At 41.1% G+C, this 19,317-nt stretch overlaps 1 protein-coding gene across 1 annotated transcript; it reads left to right on the top strand.

Annotated features, from left to right (window-relative positions):
• The first annotated feature begins 471 nt into the window (after nt 1-471).
• Nucleotides 472-17,786, top strand: LOC139457542 (uncharacterized). Its single transcript, XM_071238919.1, has 16 exons — nt 472-535; nt 1,319-1,529; nt 3,048-3,220; nt 3,474-3,710; nt 5,300-5,468; nt 6,490-6,617; nt 6,808-6,964; nt 7,729-7,838; nt 9,328-9,456; nt 10,471-10,665; nt 11,291-11,533; nt 12,052-12,246; nt 13,051-13,260; nt 14,179-14,388; nt 14,896-14,998; nt 17,620-17,786. The coding sequence occupies exons 1-16, from the start codon at nt 472-474 to the stop codon at nt 17,720-17,722; spliced, it is 2,637 nt and encodes an 878-aa protein (XP_071095020.1). The 3' UTR covers nt 17,723-17,786.
• The last annotated feature ends 1,531 nt before the right edge of the window (nt 17,787-19,317 follow it).

The raw sequence follows: 19,317 nt of genomic DNA, 5'->3' as shown, positions 1-19,317 counted from the left end.
AGATAACAGTCGTCTTCTTATCACAGTGAGTGAGTTGGGTTTAACCGCGTTTTTAACATCATTCCCGTTATATCACGGCTTGTGAGCTTAATGTGGGAGGAAAGCCCGAAGTGATGCAGGTCTCAGACGTTTACCACTTCGGTGAAACCCACGAGGATGGGTATGGTGCTGACAAACCTAGAAACATAATCGTGGCCAACCGTCTAACCGTTAAACTACGAGCTAGTGTTAAGTCAAACTATATAACAGTCGTCTTCCTATCACAAGCCATGTCATTATAAAAAAAATCACTGATTGATGCGAGGTCGCGTTCTGGGACTCAGCAGTATCACATAGTTGAGAGATTTGGTATCTTGATCTAGTTATCACCGGCTATCTTTATACTTGGATATGTGTCGACATCGGTTGCTGATTCCCACAAACAGAATTGTTCCTTGATGTGCATCTCTAAGTTGTACCCATCCACTGAGTATGCCATACCACAGATGTTGGTCACCACTCACAGTGTTGTTGCTGTTGTGGCGTCCCACACAAGGTATGTCTCACAGTTCAAATGTAACACAACACAATGCGTATAGTTTTGTATCAGATTAGCAGCCACAGTACAGTCCAACCAGCCAGTCGTTAGCTAGATAACGATGTGCCGTGTCATTGTGATGTAATATTTATGTAGATCACCATTACGGTAACTGGCAAATAACAGAGAGGGCCGATTGGTATGTTCTGAGCCTCATACAGAAGACGTGACCTTACGACATTCAATATGGTCCCCTTTCACATTGATACACATTTGTCGCAGTGAGTGAGTGAGTTGGGTTTAACGCCGCTTTTAACAGTAGCCCAGTTATATCGTGGCGTGTCAGCTTAATGTGGGAGGAAAGCCCGAAGTGATGCATGTCTAAGTAGTTAACCACTTCGGCGAAACCCACAAGTACGGGCATGGTACTGACAAACCTAGAAACAGGATCGGGGCGAACCGGGATTCGAACTCACAATCACAGGTTTCTGGCGTTTCCAAGGGACGCAACTCTGCGAATCGCAGCTCCTTAGACGACTGGGCCACCCCCACACATTTGTCGGGGCGAGTTTCGGAGAAGACCTTCTGGCTGTCCACGAATGTTCTCCACCTCAGCTGTGATGTCTTCGAGTCAAAATAGGTCAATGCTAAGGTCATCTTCCAGATGGCTGACAATCCCAACTTGGTAATACTACTAAACTTGAACTTACCAATGTTTATTCATTGTAAAACACGCATCTGCATTTGATCATCTGTAAATTATTGAACCATTTCTGTGTAAACAAATACATTTTTGAATAGTATTACAGCTAACTACTGATGGAATGTCTCCTTCACCTATGTCAACGCCAAATCCAGCCGAGACATTTGTACGTCTTGTTGGTGGGTCTACTGCCAATCAAGGCCGGGTCGAAGTGTACGCGTTTGGATCGTGGGGAACAGTCTGTGACACGACCTGGGACGTCAAAGATGCTGCCGTCATTTGTTCCATGCTGGGATACTCCGACTTCACGTCAGTACCAATTCTTTATTCTATCTCACAATGCCTGCATGTATGTGTTTGTGTCTATAGCAGAAAAAAATCATGACACCTCGTCCTTTATGCTCCCCTTTATCATCACACATGTTCTTTATTCTGATGATGCCAGGGACGATCCGAGGTGTACGTATTCACTTTAACATGGATGCATGTGCATGATGATGTATTTTGTGGACGCGAACAACCACAATGAAATCATAGTAGACACAATTTATTGATAACAACTATTTAATTATCGTGAATCTGTGTTATTTTCTGTGGACCATTATATGTACCATGGGTCGTTGGCCTATACATTGACGAATAAATAAAGACAATGTAAAGACAATGATAACTTCTTTTTTACTGTAAAAGCGACGTCTCGGTATAGATCCTTAATCCATCAATCCAAAAGATCCATAAATTGTGTCTACTTTGTCATCCGTCAACTTCTTAAACAATTCACAATGAACACAGCCTTTATTCATCTTTGCAACCTGAATGCCGTATGGGCGGTTACATGTGTTCAGTACAGTTGAAACAGAATAGAACCAAGTCTTTCTGCCCTGACAATGATGGAATTTCACTTTACAGATTGTATGGCCAATGTTAGCCTACGACTTTTAACCTAAAGTATTTGACAACAGATGCAACGGTGCTCTGATACCAATATAATAGGTCCAGCTATATAGTTATATAGTGAGGCAATCGCATGATATGAACGACTGTCAGAATTAACACATATCGACAAATTACAATAAAATAAAATTACACCTTGTTCATATCAATGACTAGGACATACGATATTATTCGGGGATATTTAGCGTCACCGTCATACGATTCCATTTCAAGACATTTTGGATATTGATGAATTCTAGATCCACCTTAATGACAGGTCGGTAGAAATGCGATCGCATGTCTCTACTTTCCTTGACCGAAGTGCTCATGTTAAAATAATGAGTAAGCTTTAATGTAACCTATTCATCACAAGTCATCCATCCAATCAGCTCTTCATGAATATGAAATATTTTGGTATGATTCCAATAAACATGCGATTTCGGAATTGTCCCAAATACACAATTACTTAACTACCTCACAAACCAAGGCCGTGTACATTAAACTCATGTATTGTATACATTGTATTCTATTGTATACGTACACTGCTTCACAGTTGTGTCCTTAACGGTATGTGCCGTCATATCTATATCAATATCCTTTGTGCTGGACTGTCGTATTGCACATTCACGACAACGTTGAAAATATATTTTAGTTTATTGCTTACAATGATTATTTCGTCATTTCGTCGCGTCTTTGCTGTACTGTGTTAGACGATAGGCCATTGATAGACTTTGTTGTGTTGTGTGGTGTGACGGTACACAAATGATATCTACTCTTAGCTGTGGTATGGTGTAAAACAATACGTCATTAGTGCTAGAATTAAGTTCAGGTATGTTGTGCGAAGGATGATTAGTTTCATTTAGTTTTGAAAAGACTATACATCGTTGTTGTCAGATCTGGAGGTTCTATCCAGCGCCAGGCCGCTTTTGGCGAAGGCACAGGTCCGATATGGCTAAATAACTTGACATGTCTTGGGTCAGAGGCGACCATTACACAGTGTCCACTCGGGGGATGGAGAGCAGATGATTGTGGTCACAACCACGACGCTGGAGTCACGTGCTCATCAGGTCGGACATCAGCTGTCTCGTGATACTGTTAATTAACGTCATGGCCATCGACGGCCTCAAAGTTTGAGTATCAAGTAAGGATAATATTCATGGATGATCAATGTCTTTGTTACAATTGAGAGGGACGTTTCGGTGTAGGTGCTAACACCGTTATCAAGCAAGTGATATACAGAGTGTGGTTGACAAGTATATATACACTTAAACTAATTTGTTAGACATAGGAATAAAAGGCATATACCTTCATCACTTTCAGCACAGCTACCCAACAACTTCCTGCTGATAACAGATTCGGCAGATAAGAAGATCTACCGTATGGATGGCCGCACCTATAGTTACGTCGACATACCAGTGTCCTCAGCAGACACCCCAGTGGCAATTGATTATGACTTCGTTGATGGGCGAATCATTTGGACAGATGTTGGTTCCAAACAAATCCGCAGTGTAACACTGTCTGGCACAACGGAAAAGGTTATTTGGCAGCTTAATACAGGTAACTGTCCACAATCTTTCCAGATATTCATGTTCCTGTTTATTATAGCTTGCCTGACACCAAAAACAGAATGCTGAGGGAGACAATTGCCAAGGGTCCTTTAATTAATTATCTTATCCTTATTAATCTTGGCCTCCGCTTGTCAGTCAATGCATTTGGCCATCTCAATACTCCAAACACAATTGCAAGTACTTCCTTCACGTTTATGTGCATGTCATACACTTCTGACATATCACATAACCAGTTGATATTCACCAATTCAGCATAAAAGCAGGTACGTCTCTCTGGTCTGAATTGTGTATATGGGTCTCCTATCTAAGAACTGTTTCAAGCCTTTGAAAGTTTTAAGGAAATAATGCCACCATGTATTAAATTCCTCATCCAACAACACCTTGTCACTGTTATCTAGAAGTGAGTTCCTTGTCTTCGGCAGTCGCCACAGAAAGGTACAACATCCTTGTACTTCCATCCCAGCTTAACTCAGCTAAAATGAGGGTTTCCAGTTGATGTTCAGTTGCACATATTCTGGACGCAAAGTCATCTATTCCTTCTTGAAATCCCTCCAGTTTACTGCCGGATAGTGCCACAAGAACTTACTGTTACATTATACTTTGATTTGAGGTGAGAAGTGGAAATACTTTTGGACTCATTGATGCTCTCATTGCACCAAAGAACAATTTGCAGTCAAATATATAGGTGGCATCACCGTCTCCCTTGAAATTTAGCCCACTGAATTTGGTGTGGCCCCTAAAGGGCTAACCAACACAATTGCCTAACATACTTTCTTGCCTTATTTGCTTTTCAGTCACATTCCTTTACAAATCTGTGATGTTTGTATGCTTGTAGACATTCTCCACCTCCGCTTCGGACTAAAGTAGGCAGGAGTCTCACACACTGCACACTTTCACAATTGTGTTGTTGAGATTGGTGAGGAGCATGTGTGTGTGATTGTGCTTTACTCAGACCATAAAAAAATACCCGACACATACTTGGATGCAAATATCCTGTACATACTTTTGATAATCGTGTATGCCTGGTATGTCTGCATCTTTTGGGTGTCCTTCAAAATGCCTACACTGGCATAGATCCACATTTCCTGTGATTATTTAGACAATTTGTTCTTACATAAGCCCTCACCTAAACTCGACACAGTCACTTTCACAATCTAGTGACTCTCAGCAAATTAAGTCTATCATATTCCTTTTCTTGCTTTTGATTTTGTTGTTTCATGCCTCTGTTGTTGCCGCCATGCCACTGTCAACTCGGAGGCCGCCAGGTCGGATGTCTTATCATGCTTCGCCCATCATGCTCGTGATCCTGACTGGCTTCTACAATTGGTTGCCTGCGTTAACTCTGAATTTCTGTATTAAATTCCCCCCCCCAACCCCCCCCCCCCCCTCCCTTCTATAGAGAACGTTGATGACACACCTTCTATAGGCTGATGCCAACTATTGGTTGGTCGCCGGTGATCCCATCAAACCATCAGGGCATGCCGTCACAATCAACCAGTTGACACATTTCACAACCATTCCTTTTTTGCACATGTGTAACATCCGACACTAAACTGGTATCCTTTCATTCCTTGCCAGCGGCTGTGCCCAATGGTATCTCCGTCGACCCGGTGACACGCCTGATCTTCTACACAGACACTGGCAACGACATCATTGGACTGGTGACTATTGACGGCTTTGCTCACCTGACTATCATCAAGGAAGAACTGGATGAACCCAGGGCCATCGTGTCGGACCCGTCCACTGGGTGAGTGTGCACGAACATCGTGTCAGTGTTTTCAACAATGTAGCTCTCATGTACTATTAGGTCGATACGTCAGGAATCGTATAATGATTTTTTTATTTTTGATATTTTTGATGATTTATTGTGAGTGGCAACACTAAAGTTGAAGAAAACAAGAGCTGGTACATTTTAAAGCTCTGCTCATCGGCTGAGATTTGACAGACAATGCTATCATCCATTCCTTCATAGTTGCAACGCATCACAACACATAGGTACCAAGGCGTTTTACTATTTATGTGAAGATACACATGTCTAGGGACACAGTGACACATGACATCTTCTCGCTGTGTTTTTCTAACATAGTGTCAATAGTTTATCAGCCTAGAGGGTCGGTCGGGTAGCCTAGTGGTTAAAGCGTTCGCCCGTCATGGTGTCCCCTGTCGTGATATTGCTGGAATATTGCTAAAAGCAGCGTAAAAAACATACTCACTCACCCATCAGCCTGGAACAGTATTAACTGTTATTATGGGACACATACCATATTGTTCTGCTGTAAACGGTCACATGCATCAGTGAGTGAGTGAGTGAGTGAGTGAGTGAGTTGGGTTTAACGCCGCTTTTAGGTCACATGTATCAGTTACAGTGCAACAGTGACATTGCTTTTGCTATTATTAGTGTCGGGGTACATGCATCCTTTATTTGATATTGCTAGGGTTACATTATACAGCAAGCTCATTTCGTATTACTTTATTAGAATCTTTATCAAAGTTGGTGATAGCAAAATGTATCATTTTAAGCCCAATATGTACATTATTTCTGAATGTAACAGTTCTTTTGCCAGAATGGGCATGAATGAAACATTGATCTGATAATTTTGTCTGTATATGAACTAGCATACGGAGAGTGCTAAACCATGTCATGATTATTACTAAAGAATCCGTCTTGATTCTTTCAAAGATAAAAAAGTGCCTGCATTAGTAATGTTTCCATGGAAGCAGAAGATTATCAAAAGGAGGATAGCAAGTTTTGTTCTTGTATTCTGTAGGCTCGTTTACTGGTGTGACTATGGGCACAGTCCAAAGATAGAGAGAGCGTCATATGACGGGTCGATGAGAACTCCTCTTGTAACAACGCAACTGATTCGACCAACAGGCATTGCCATCAACCCAGACGGTAACTGTTCCCTGTCTCTAACTGTTGTCAGATTGATGAATTTAAAAGAACAAACATGACAGGTCTCATGTTGTAATCTGTGATAAACGAGACTGTGAAGTGGATGTACTGATCGGTGTGGGTAGACACTGGTTTGGAATTTGTTGGTTTGGACTCTGGAGACAGGTAATCATGTGTTCTTCTGTTGCAGGTAATGAGCTTTTCTGGTGTGATGAGGGTTCTGGTAAAATTGAAAAATCTCGGCTTGACGGACGCAACCGTGTCGTTCTGTCTTCCAGCGTGGGATCTCAGTATTTCGGCATTATATATTTTAGTGACTATCTCTTCTTCACCGACTGGTCCCAAAAGTAGGTAGCAGTAGGTGCCAGTCACCTTCCTGTCCCTGCAGTAGGTGCCAACAGTGCTTCAGTAAACACTTGTCAGTCACCTTCCTGTCCCTGCAGTAGGTGCCAACAGTGCTTCAGTAAACACTTGTCAGTCACCTTCCTGTCCCTGCAGTAGGTACCAGCAGTGCTTCAGTAAACACTCGTCAGTCACCTTCCTGTCCCTGCAGTAGGTGCCAGCAGTGCTTCAGTAAATACTTGTCAGTCACCTTACTGTCCCTGCAGTAGGTACCAGCAGTCTCCAGTTAGGGGTACATCTTGTGAATGGCACTGACCCTTCATCTGACAACAGCAAGTATATTTCAGCTAGTATCCAATGACTGTAGCTACACGGCTTACTAGTATAACAGCAATCTCCTGAGTCGCAATCAACAAGAACTGAACTGTTTTGTTATATATCTGTAAGTTGACGTTGTAGTACCACCGAAGTTTTAATGAGATCCAGTGGACTAATATGGCTTATACGGTTCTCACATAACACTGAAGTATTTCCATAACTGACTTTGTCTAATTTGAAGATGATTCAACTACTATTCAGTAAAGTGTTAGTATATCTAACATGAACATCACTGATACAGTAATCCTATTTGGATAACATGGCTGAGAACCTATTTCATTGTTTCATAGTCTTAATTTTAGTGACAGGCCACAGTGAAAACGGTTAACAGCCAAAACGGCATTCAAGCTTCTATTAACTTTCACTATATAATTTGAATTTGAATATGTAGAACTGTATTTCGGATGTATGATGACGGCACTGGACTGACAACGGTGGGGCCAGGTGGGTTTGGGCGTCTGAACGACATCCACTACCACAGAGATGGCTGGGGTCCATCAGGTATGTGACAACATTCGTTATAACCCATGAAGCTATCCATGTCACCGCTATATGACATGTCAGTAGCTAATTTAATTGCCTCACAACGCGCAGACAACATCATCCACTAATACAACAATGTCCTTAGCGGAATATGATTTTGTTCATTAAATTATTCTCAATCCTGTAACGCCAGATTAGTCAGAGTGTTTAATTAAGAAAGATCAAATACAATGCCAGAAATGAATTATACATTTTCAAGTCATGCTCGGGAGATATCAGTGGGCGTGAAGCTGTTTATTATCATATGCAGAACCGTCTGTCAATTACAAGTAATGGGACAATCTCATACACATCTCAGTGTAGACGTACATTCTCAACGGAATGACACATTGTGACAACGTACCTTAATGATACACAGTATCAAATAAATATCATCCCTGGAGCTGGGTTTGTGTTCAAATGTTTAGAAAATTGTTTAAAACTGGTACGGAGGGCTGGTTGAACCTGTTTTCAGCACCCATGGTCAGCGTCCAGACAGGTGATGTTCTGTAATGTTGACCATTTCCATAATCACAGGAAGTCTCTGGCGAATGCAAAGTCCATTGTACGGTCGAAAGTTATTTTGGTAGAATCGTGACAAACAGGTTCCACCCTCAATTTTTCTTACTATTATAAATGTCCGTTCCCTGTAAGCATATGAGTAAGTGCGTGAGTGAGTTGTGTTTAACGCCGCTTTTAACAGTATTCCAGTTATATCACGGATATGATAGATATCTGGCTTGCCCAAGCGACGCAGCTCTACACAGCCAGTCGCGGCGCCTTAGACGACTGGGCCACCCGTGCCCACTTAGGCTCCAGGTATAAATCGATGATCTGATATCATTCAATAACCATCAATCACCCCATTCCCTTCCACTGAACTTGAAAAAGGAGACCAGTGAGACCCCCTCTCTGGTTTCATATATAGAACCCTGCATAAAGATTCAGAGTGACACAACACTTTCCTCACACTGGGATGACAAGAGGGTCCACTTGATCTTCCCAACTGTCAACTTTCAGTTTATGTCAGCAATATTCCAACAGATCCAGCATCAGGTGTCCACGAAGACTGCAGAGAAGATGAAACCACTCAAGAGTTTCTTAATCAGGGACACTTGAAAATTTGAGGCATCGATGACTAGAATGGTGTCCGATGCAATTCTCTATTTTGACTTGTACCATATGTGAAAGGTGGGATCCGTTCACCTTTTCGCGAAAACCTGGTATCATCACTATGTTGAGAGCGATTCATAAACACATGCTCATGGTATAGTCTGAATCTTACAATCGACTTTGCTTTTGGAAGAGATTTCTTATGAATATGGAAAGTGTTTTGTCGCTTGTATTTTGCCGTACTTCAACACTTTACAACAAGGTGAACAATGAGGTTGTGACAGTGATCTGCGGGAGATGTGTCACGATAAGCATTATCCATTAACTAGCAATTTTGTATTTTGCTCTACTTCAGGTACTAATGCGTGTAGCAACGGGCGTGGTGGATGCAGCCATATCTGTTTGCCCAACCCTGGCAACGGTTTCTTTTGTATTTGTCCTGACGGTCTCACACTTCAGCCAGACGGACTCACCTGTGGCATCAGTGAGTTGTTCCTAGTGGTTGTTTGTGTGTTGTTTTACGCCGCACTCGGCAGTATTCCAGCTATATGACGGCGGTCTGTAAATAATTGAGTAAGGACCAGACAATCCAGTGATTAACATCATGATAATTGATCAACGCAATTGGGATACGATGACATGTTTCAAACCAAGTCAGCGAGCCTGACCACCCGATCCCGTTAGTCCCCTCTTACGACAAGCATAGTCGCCTTTTACGGCAAGCTTGGGTTCCTGAAGACCTATTCTACACCGGATCTTCACGGGTCTGTTCGTAGAGAAAGCAGTTGTAAAGATGCACCAATGTATACAATGCCAGACCGATTTAAGTCCTTATGTTCAGAAATACAAATATATGATGCGGGATAATACAATCTAGCATCGCATAAGGTTAGGTGAACATCGCGTTCAAGATTATTGCACTTATATAGTGACGTGCATATACGTGTATGTGTGTGATGCACATAAGAAAGATAATATATGGATGCCAATTTCGTCATTATGAGGGACGTTTCGGAGTAAATGCTTCCTCCTTCATGAATGAATTAACCTGATGAAGGAGTAAGCATAATATACTCGTTGTGTTCCTCATTATAAAGACGTTGACATCCATATATTCTCTTCCTCATAGTATTACAGTTCATAGACGTTTACCACTTTTATGAAAACCACGAGCACGGATATTGTTCGGACAACCAACCAATAATTCCTATATTACGTGTGATCTCTCATAATACATCAGTATTATCTGGTATCTACAAAAGGGGTAGTTAACGGCGTCCAGTCTGATGTGATACATCCACCAGGACAATTATGGTTGCAACATATTTAGCGTCATATTGATACTTCAAGTAGAGAGCGTTAACTCTCTAAGTAATTAAGTAATGTATTTTATGAAAGATAAGCACGTTTCGTATTTCAACACTACTTTTCATACAACTTACTTGGTTAACCATGTATTCATCAATGAAGGATATCACGCATATTGTACTTTGCACAGCTAAGCCATGTCCGGCACTGTTTTCTCCGAAGTATGGCTCCGTATCCCCACACAACTGTACAGAGTTGGAGGCTACGGCTGGGACGTACTGCACGGTCACCTGCGCGCCAGGCTTCTCTCTTCTTGGCCAGACAAACCTACAGTGCATGAGCAATGGGCAGTGGGACAACTTGGGAGCTCCGCTGTTATGTCAGGGTAAGACACTCAAATGGACATACACTAGCCACTGGTGTCAGATAGAGCGTTCATGTTTGTTGATGGGAGCTCCGCTGTTATGTCAGGGTAAGACACTCAAATGGACATTCAATAGCCACTGGTGTCAGATAGAGCGTCCATGTATGTTGATGGGTCTAATATTTTAAGCATCAGAGATAAAAGTGTTCAAAAGTTTGATTGTCTCAGGAAGAGATGTGTTCAATAAATGGAGCACCAGATATAAATATCTTCAAATTTTGAGCATCAAAAATTAGAAGTGATCAATGCTTTGTTAGTCGGAGATAAATGTGATTAAGTATTTAAGTGTCAGAAGTAGATGTTTGAAATAGTTTGATATTCAGCGATATATGATAGATGTGTTCAACAATTTGAGTGTCAGAGTGTAAGGTATTGTTATTAGGCACACTTACGGCTCTTATCGGACTTCTTTAGCCGGGTATCCCGATATGAGAGTTCTCACTGAAGATATACCACTTGTATTTAAATACTTGATGCTTGTTTAAAGTTATTAATTTAACTTTTCTGCATATTTACATGATATCATTTCGCCAACAGTAAATTGCATCAACAAGTTCCACATGACATGGCGCGTTGTTGTTATCAGACACACAAGGTCCCAACATCACCTGTCCAGATAATCTAGATGTGAAAGCACCTAAAGGACATGAAACAGCAATAGTCAACTGGACACAACCCACAGCATCCGATAACACTGGCGAGGCAGTGACCATATATCAGAGTCTGACGGCACCACTTAACCTAGCCGAGGGAATATACACTGTTACAGTGGGCGCAGCGGACATATCCGGCATTACCACTACTTGTGTCTTCAAAATATCAGTCACAGGTGAGAGCGGGGCGGTGGGGTAGCCTATTCGATAAAACGCTGGCTCGTCACGCCGAAGACCCGGGTTCGATTTCCAACAAGGGTACAACGTGTGAAGCCCATTTTCCGGTGTCACCCACTGTGATATTGCTGTAATAGTGTTAAAAACGGCGTACAACCATACTCACTCACTCACAGATGAGAGCAGTGGATATATAGTGTAATACAAGGATGCTTTTCTTCAAGGTCACCAGTGAGAGGTAAATAACACAGGTGTTCGTAGCCTGCCACCCACTATTGGGAAAGGGGTGAGAGAGTGAATATGGTTTCATGCCGCTTTTACCAATATATTTCAACAATATCACGGCGTGGGACACCGGATGGGCTTGACAATATTGTACCAGGTCTTCAGCTTCACGACCGCCCCTCACTCATATGGTCAAACACGGTTTCATAATGTTCCCCTACATCACATAACAAAAAGGTCCCATTGAATGATGTTACACTGACGAACATTTTTCCGTGTGTTTTGTTTGCAGTGTTGACATGCGCCGACCTCAGCCCTCCTCCAAATGGATATATCGATTCAACCAGCTGTCGGTCTTTCTATGGGTCTACTTGTCACATTAACTGTCGCCTAGGCTACACTCTGTCTGGTCCACGTGACATAACATGTGACATCAGTACTGCTGGGGAAGCTCACTGGACAACTGGTACACCAACCACGTGTGTAGGTCCGTGACGTTATTAATGGGAGAATCAATGAAATATTCTGAAAAATAAAATGTCTTGAAATCCTAAAAAAACCTACTGAGACTATTTCTCAGCACGTATGTTGCAATATAACGAAGATGTTGTTCTGATGATGGTAAAAGGCGATTCACTTATCTCATACATATATTGAAGATAATTTATCATCCCAAACAGGCTCCCACAAGAGGTATCGCTTGGGTGAGATCAAGCAAAAACTACATTTTAGATATCGATGTGATGAAATTGCATCACAATACTTTGCAGACCATTGTGACGTCATTGGTTACCATGACGTCACAATCAAATAGCACCACTAATGGATCTTCTACTGCAGCTGTTAGCAGTACTTTTTACACTTAAGACACAGCTGATTACTGTCTACAAACTGAAAAAGTTTGAAGAATGATGTTTGATAAATAAAATCTCACCCTTGTGTCTTTTGATATCAGATATATCAACACTCGTTGATAAAAGTGGAAAACTCCTCGGCGCTTTTATAAACTTGTGTTCTCTTGTGTTGAGATTCTCTATAGCATCAGTTTCATTGAATCGTTTATGTTTTGTTCATACAAGTATTTCTGATAAAAGTCAAGTTTTTCGTTAGTAATTCGTACACCACTTGTTGCTTACTGTCATAAAAAAATGATAAAATTCATTATGCATAATGTCCTAACATGATATAAAGATTTGAAGCCTGTTTGTCTCCCACACAATATCTAGTCCGAGACTTGGAGTACTTTCCTCTAAATTATATACTTCATTGACATGGAAATAACTTCTCACAGCTATCATCTGCCCGGCACCAGAAACTCCAATCAACGGCAGATTGCTGAGTTGTGAAACGCCCTACAGTTATCAGGAGCTTTGTGAGCAGGCGTGTCAAGATGGCTACACGCCTGTCAGTGGTACGACGATCAGGCGTTGCGAAGAAGGCAGCTGGTCAGGACAACAGCTTGTTTGCGCCAAAGCAAATGACACAAGCATTGTAACACGTCGTAGGTTTTTGTCGCCTTATCGCAATCATTATGAATGCTCATACTTCCCACACACATGCATACTAAAACACAGATATGGTTTATGTATTAAACCTGGCAGATTTATGTGTATAGTTAGCTGTTTTAATATATAAACAATACTAGATAATATGATACATAGATACGCGACTTAAATGCGAAAAATGGGAGTGGTCTTTTTTCGCCTTAATGAAACCCTGCATTTATGTCCCAAAATGACAATATGATGGCCTCAGTGCACTGTTCAGACAACGGAAATACCAACTTGAATATAAACAAACACGGTTTATTGAGGGAAGGGGGCACGGGTGGCCCAGTCTGCTTAAGTGCCACCATTCGCTGTGCAGAGTTGCGTCCCTTGGGCACGCCAGAAACTTATGACAGTGGGTTCGCATCCCGGTTCGCCCCGATTATGTTTCTAGGTTTGTCAGCACCATACCCGTGCTCGTGGGTTTCACCGAAGAGGCAAACGTCTGAGACCTGCATCACTTCGGGCTTTCCTCCCACATTAAGCTGACAAACTGCGATATAACTGGAATACTGTTAAAAGCGGCGTTAAACCCAACTCACTCACTCACTCACTCACTCAGAAACCAATATATATAATATAATGTAAATTGGTGATACTAAAGTCACCTGTGACGCAAACGAACGACGGCTCACTAGGGTTGGCAAATAATATGGCCATGTGTCTTGTAACTCTTCATTTACAAGAGACGAGCTGGACCTTTTTCGTACAAAACACATATATCACCAGGCTCCGATTTCTCAAAGTAAAAAAACTGACTTTTTTTTCGAACAATCGGGGCCAGGCTTTCCAGAGTCTAAAACTTCCTATCTTTCGAGATGCGTTGTAAATGAATTAGTTGATCAAAACATAACCAAAGGTCTCCTTTACAGATAATTCGTGTCATTCCCTGGTAAATCCAAGTCATGGCAATATTCTCCCAAGTCTCTGCGTCGGATCCAACCTTATACCCGGCACTCGCTGCACACTGACCTGTGATGAAGGATACCACGCACTGTCGACCATCACACTGACCTGCAGCGGTACCGGGCAATGGAATCCCTATGGCAACCCGCTGGTGTGTCTGTTTTCAGCCAAAGCAGGTAACACTTTGAGAAACCTGGCACCAAGTTCACGCTTATGGTCAGCCCTTAACATAGTCACTCATTCGACCGACCTGCCTGTCCCACCCAGGATAATGAGAGCGTCTTGTGGTCAGCCCTTAACATAGTCAACCCAAAAAAGTACTAGAATCTGTACTTTACTAAGAAAGTGTTATCCCAAATATAACATTAGTTACATAGGGAAATACTCTTTGTTTGATATAAGTGTTGCAAAGTTTCATTGTGAGGGGCAAGTCTCACGAATACTAACCACAGCTATCTCACCGCTGTTAATCCTGCTTTTGATGTAGGCTTTAATGCCTTTACATCGAAACTATTCTTCTTTATGTTGATGCAAGTATCTTACATTGAAGCATGTGCTAGTATGTACAGACTGCCAGCTTATAGCTGGAATATTGCTGAACATTAAACAAAGAAACAAACAAACACCTAGTGCAGGCGTGTTATGTTTACAATGAGTCTATGAATCTGTTGACATCATTTCAGGTGTAGCACCTGACACATCAACTCCAGTGGTGGCGGGGGCAGTGACTGGTATTATAATAATTGTGTTGATCATCGTCGGGGCAATACTTCTTCATCTCCACGTGTACGTACACTCGGTCCCTTCTGTGTCTGTCTCTGATATTCAAACGAATTAATTGCTTAAATCTAAATAATCTTTAAAAGTCTAACCGTGTTTCAAACTGTGCATACTACTCTGCCCATCGTGTACCGTGGTGAGGTGAAATGGGGTTTAACTTCGCGTCCAAACGTATTGTCCTTATATTGCGACGTGTATGCATGTTTGGGTGTGTGGCTGCTTGTACTAGCCCGGACTAATGTCGGTTTTATAGCGCTTGCCTACTGATACACCATGCCACTTTTTAACATGAATACCCCACTCAGACACAGCCTAGCGACACCGAGCCGACCAGTCTTTATTCTAGCCCCTTAATGCCTAACGCCAGACAGGGTAACAACAAGTACTTTCTTTAAACGTTTGTGGGTATGGCGCGGCCGGGCATCGAACCACGGCCCTTCCGCTTTCAGGGCGGGTTCTGTGTATAGTGGTTTAAGGCTGATCTAGTCTTAACGTTTTCAGTGTTAAGTAAAGGTGTAGGTCAACGTCTCCATGGTTAATGAAATACCGTATGATTTACCAAGACCATATATATATAGTCCTCTACAAAGACTGGCCATTGATGAATGAAAATGAACAAATTTTAATGAATCTATATCTATTAAAAATATACATTTGATCACAAATCATAAATTCCTGTTTCTAACTTAGGACTGCTTAAAGGTTTTGCAGTATGTCCATTGTTTTGAAATACCGTAGCGGTCGGGTAGCCTAGTGGTTAAAGCGTTTGCTCGTCACGCCGAAGACCCGGGTTCGATTCCCAGCATGGGTACAATGTGTGAAGCCCATTTCTGGTGTCTCCCGCCGTGATATTGCTGGAATACTGCTAAAATTGGCGTAAAACCATACTCACTCACTCACTGAAATACCGCCCCAGGAAAAACTAGTGATACTCGGTACTTTGGGCCATAGATGTATCTTCCTTTGATCTAATAGCGGTTAACGACCTTTAAGCCTATGCTTGACACCGCTTATGATGTCGTGTGTTGAGTACAGGAAGGTATTAAATTATGCATGCTGACACAGGCAACATTTTGCTATTTGATGTTTTTATTTGTATTTGATATTACCACCTAAATCCATATTCAATACTTTGGACGGATCAGAAAGACAAACACCTGCAGTCCCATCTTCCAAATGGACATGTCAGAGTGGTACATATTTTGATAAGCTTACCACCGTGTCAATGATTGGCCATTAATGCCACAGAAGAGATGAAACGTAACACTACTTACATTGTTGGAAGATACCACTGTTTAATGTTGTTGCTAGGCTGTACATGTTCGCAACCTGGATGAGCAGTGGTTTGATTGCCTAAAAAGACGCCATCATACACGGTTGGTAACTGTCATAACAGCTTGATCAACGTGTGTAAACAAGATGAACCCACTTATGACCTTCGTTATACATATGCAAAATATATGTATTTGTGTGTGTGTGTGTGTGTGTGTGTGTATATATATAGAATACTAAACGAGCTCCCGTGTAATACCAATTTTATGAAACGAGTGAATAGTTGTGGTATTTGACGAGCGAAAGCGAGTCAGATACCACAACTATTCACGAGTTTCATAAAATTGGTTTTACACGGTAGCGAGTTTAGTATTTTATTTATTACTTGCCTTTTAAAACTTTTTTAGAATTATACTGTCGAGTGTAAATAGGCTGACACCTACACGATCCACGGCATAATACAATTGAGTTTAACAGAATAATACTTCAAACACGTCAAAAGTTGAAACGTATGAATTTAATACCATACAACGGTCTACCTTTAGAATTCAGGCGTCCGTTCCACAAAATTATCGTATCGTTAAGGTTATCGCAACTCACATACTTAAACTTAGACCAACGACTGTCGTTGCGCTACAGCACGATCGCCTTGTAGAACGGGGCCTTGCACCTCAAAGTTTACAATCACGTCACAATACCCGATGACGTAATTTGTGGGATTTTGTTGCAAGATCCTTCGGCGAAACAATGCCATGTGACGTCAGCCTAGCAACAAGGTTGCTGTGGTCATCGAGTGTGCTTAAGCTCCTCTCAGTGATCTATCATCTCCACACGCAATGTCGTTGAATAAGCCAAGGGATGTTGAGAGCTTTCAATATTTTTCGTGAAACGTGTTCCGAGAGTACATAAGTACGCGTTTTGGTATTACACAATGTGTAATACAGCTGTATGTTTATTAAACGGGTGATCTCTTCACGGGCAAGTAATAAATATATATAGCAGTATACTCTGATATGTCAAGTTACAAGTGCAACGTTGCATGTTGTTCATATTAATTCGTACTCGCATACATTCACGATTTAATGTATATCAGCAAGGTCAGTAATGATGTGTTAAACATTTACACTTTTCCAACACCGTTTTCACGCTTTAGTGACCAGGTTGAGGTAACTGAACGGATCGGGTGGTCAGGCATGCTGATAAGGTTTGATTGTATGTCATCGTTCCACAGTGTAAAATAAACGCTCACGGTGTTAATCACTGGACTCTCTGACCGTCACATAGTTTGAATGTAGCTGTGTTAGTCGTTAACCAACAAATATACAATTATATTACGATTCATTACTCTGCTTCAGGAAACGCCGTCTTAGAGGTAAAGTGACCGATGATGAGCAATGTTCCAACAGAAGCATTAATGGAATAGAAAATCCGACCTTTGAGAACTCAAGTTGTTCTTAATTTAGATGATCTGCCTTTCTCTCTAAATTATGCTTCCCAGAAGACTGTTTCCTATATGTTACAACTCTGCAATGAAACACACAACTTTCGCATGTAAAACAAAAAGAAGATTGTGGTGGTTATTCAGACCTGTTGCTGTCTTGTTTTACATTCGTGACCAACTTCGTTTGAACATATTCGTGACAAAACACAATAGGACTGGACAAAAGTCTCTCATTTATGTACATTTAATGTTTGAATGTTAAAGTTAAATATGTTCCACTCTGTTATTATATTTGTCCAAATCATTGAACATTTGTAAATTTATGTACTTCAAACGAGGAAAATATCTTGTAAAATGTATCTCTGTTTATAGAGAACGTTTTGAAGCATAGAACAAATGGCATTCACTAAGCCTTTGTGCGTGTGTTGAATAAACATTGTACTATTGGCATCGTTGCAATGGGAATTGCCTCTTATATGAATAAAAGTTTGTTTGTGTTGTCTGAGTGTTGCGGCAGGTACAGTTTTGATTTTGCTATTGTTGATTTATTTTAGATATGAAACATAATATAAAGGCTAACTTTAGGACGAACGCAAGTATGAATTTATATGAAACATAACACAAATATAATATAAGGGAAACTTGAAAAAAGGTCCTTCGATATTTCCCCCTTTTCTCATTAACTTTATGCTGACATTGAAATACGCCTTAGGACACATGGAAATGCAGCATTTAATCAAGAGTTGTGTTGCCAACCCTTCTCATTCGTGACAACAATGATGTCATACAATTAAGCATTGTTACACTGCCATGTGGCTACACTGAAGAAATGTTGCAGAGAGTACACAATACTGTGATACAATGGTGAGTTAGTGAACTATATGTTAGGTATGCAGGAATTGGAAAACACAAACATGTCAGTAAATCGGAGACATACAAATCAACATTATTTAAAAGAATGTACCTCTGGATGAAGGGTCATTCGTACTTTTGCTTCGATGTTTAACAATCAATTGAACAGGTTATGTACTTATTGTTTACTGACTAAAGTAGTAGATGAAAATAAATCATTAATTCTAAAGTGTGAATAAAAACAGGATGATTAAGACATTAAGAGTGCACTGTGAAAGAGGAAGCTTACAGAACTTCAGCTGGAGATATAAGCGTCTTCCCGTCGGAACATGTGTCGGGTATGATCCCAATAACGTCTTGTCGCAAATTCTTTAAAAAGCCACAGGAAATAATTCCATGCATCAAAACACGAAATGCGTGATTGCGAGCTTTCATTTGACGATCTAATTCTGCTACATGTAAGTATTCTAAATAACGTTTAATTTGAAATAAAACACAAATTTTTGCATTAGAATGAAGTTTTTGCGGCAATATCATTTGGTCAGTTATTGTTTTTTAACTTACAGTATCGGTTCGGGACAGCAATAGCTTGACCGCTCTCGTGTAATGATAATCATCAGTGACATTAACAAAGGATGAAGTCACTAATATAAACAGCAGGATTATGACTGATTGGGGTCTTTGATGAGTTGACTACCCTTGTGTGTACAGAACAGGCTTCTCCACTCCAGTGTAACTACATCTGATATCTACTCTACTC

This window comes from Haliotis cracherodii, unplaced genomic scaffold, assembly GCF_022045235.1.
Source record: "Haliotis cracherodii isolate W230 unplaced genomic scaffold, xgHalCrac1.p SCAF_12, whole genome shotgun sequence".
Classification (NCBI taxonomy): Eukaryota; Metazoa; Mollusca; class Gastropoda; order Lepetellida; family Haliotidae; genus Haliotis; species Haliotis cracherodii.
This window is presented reverse-complemented; position numbering and strand designations above follow the sequence as displayed.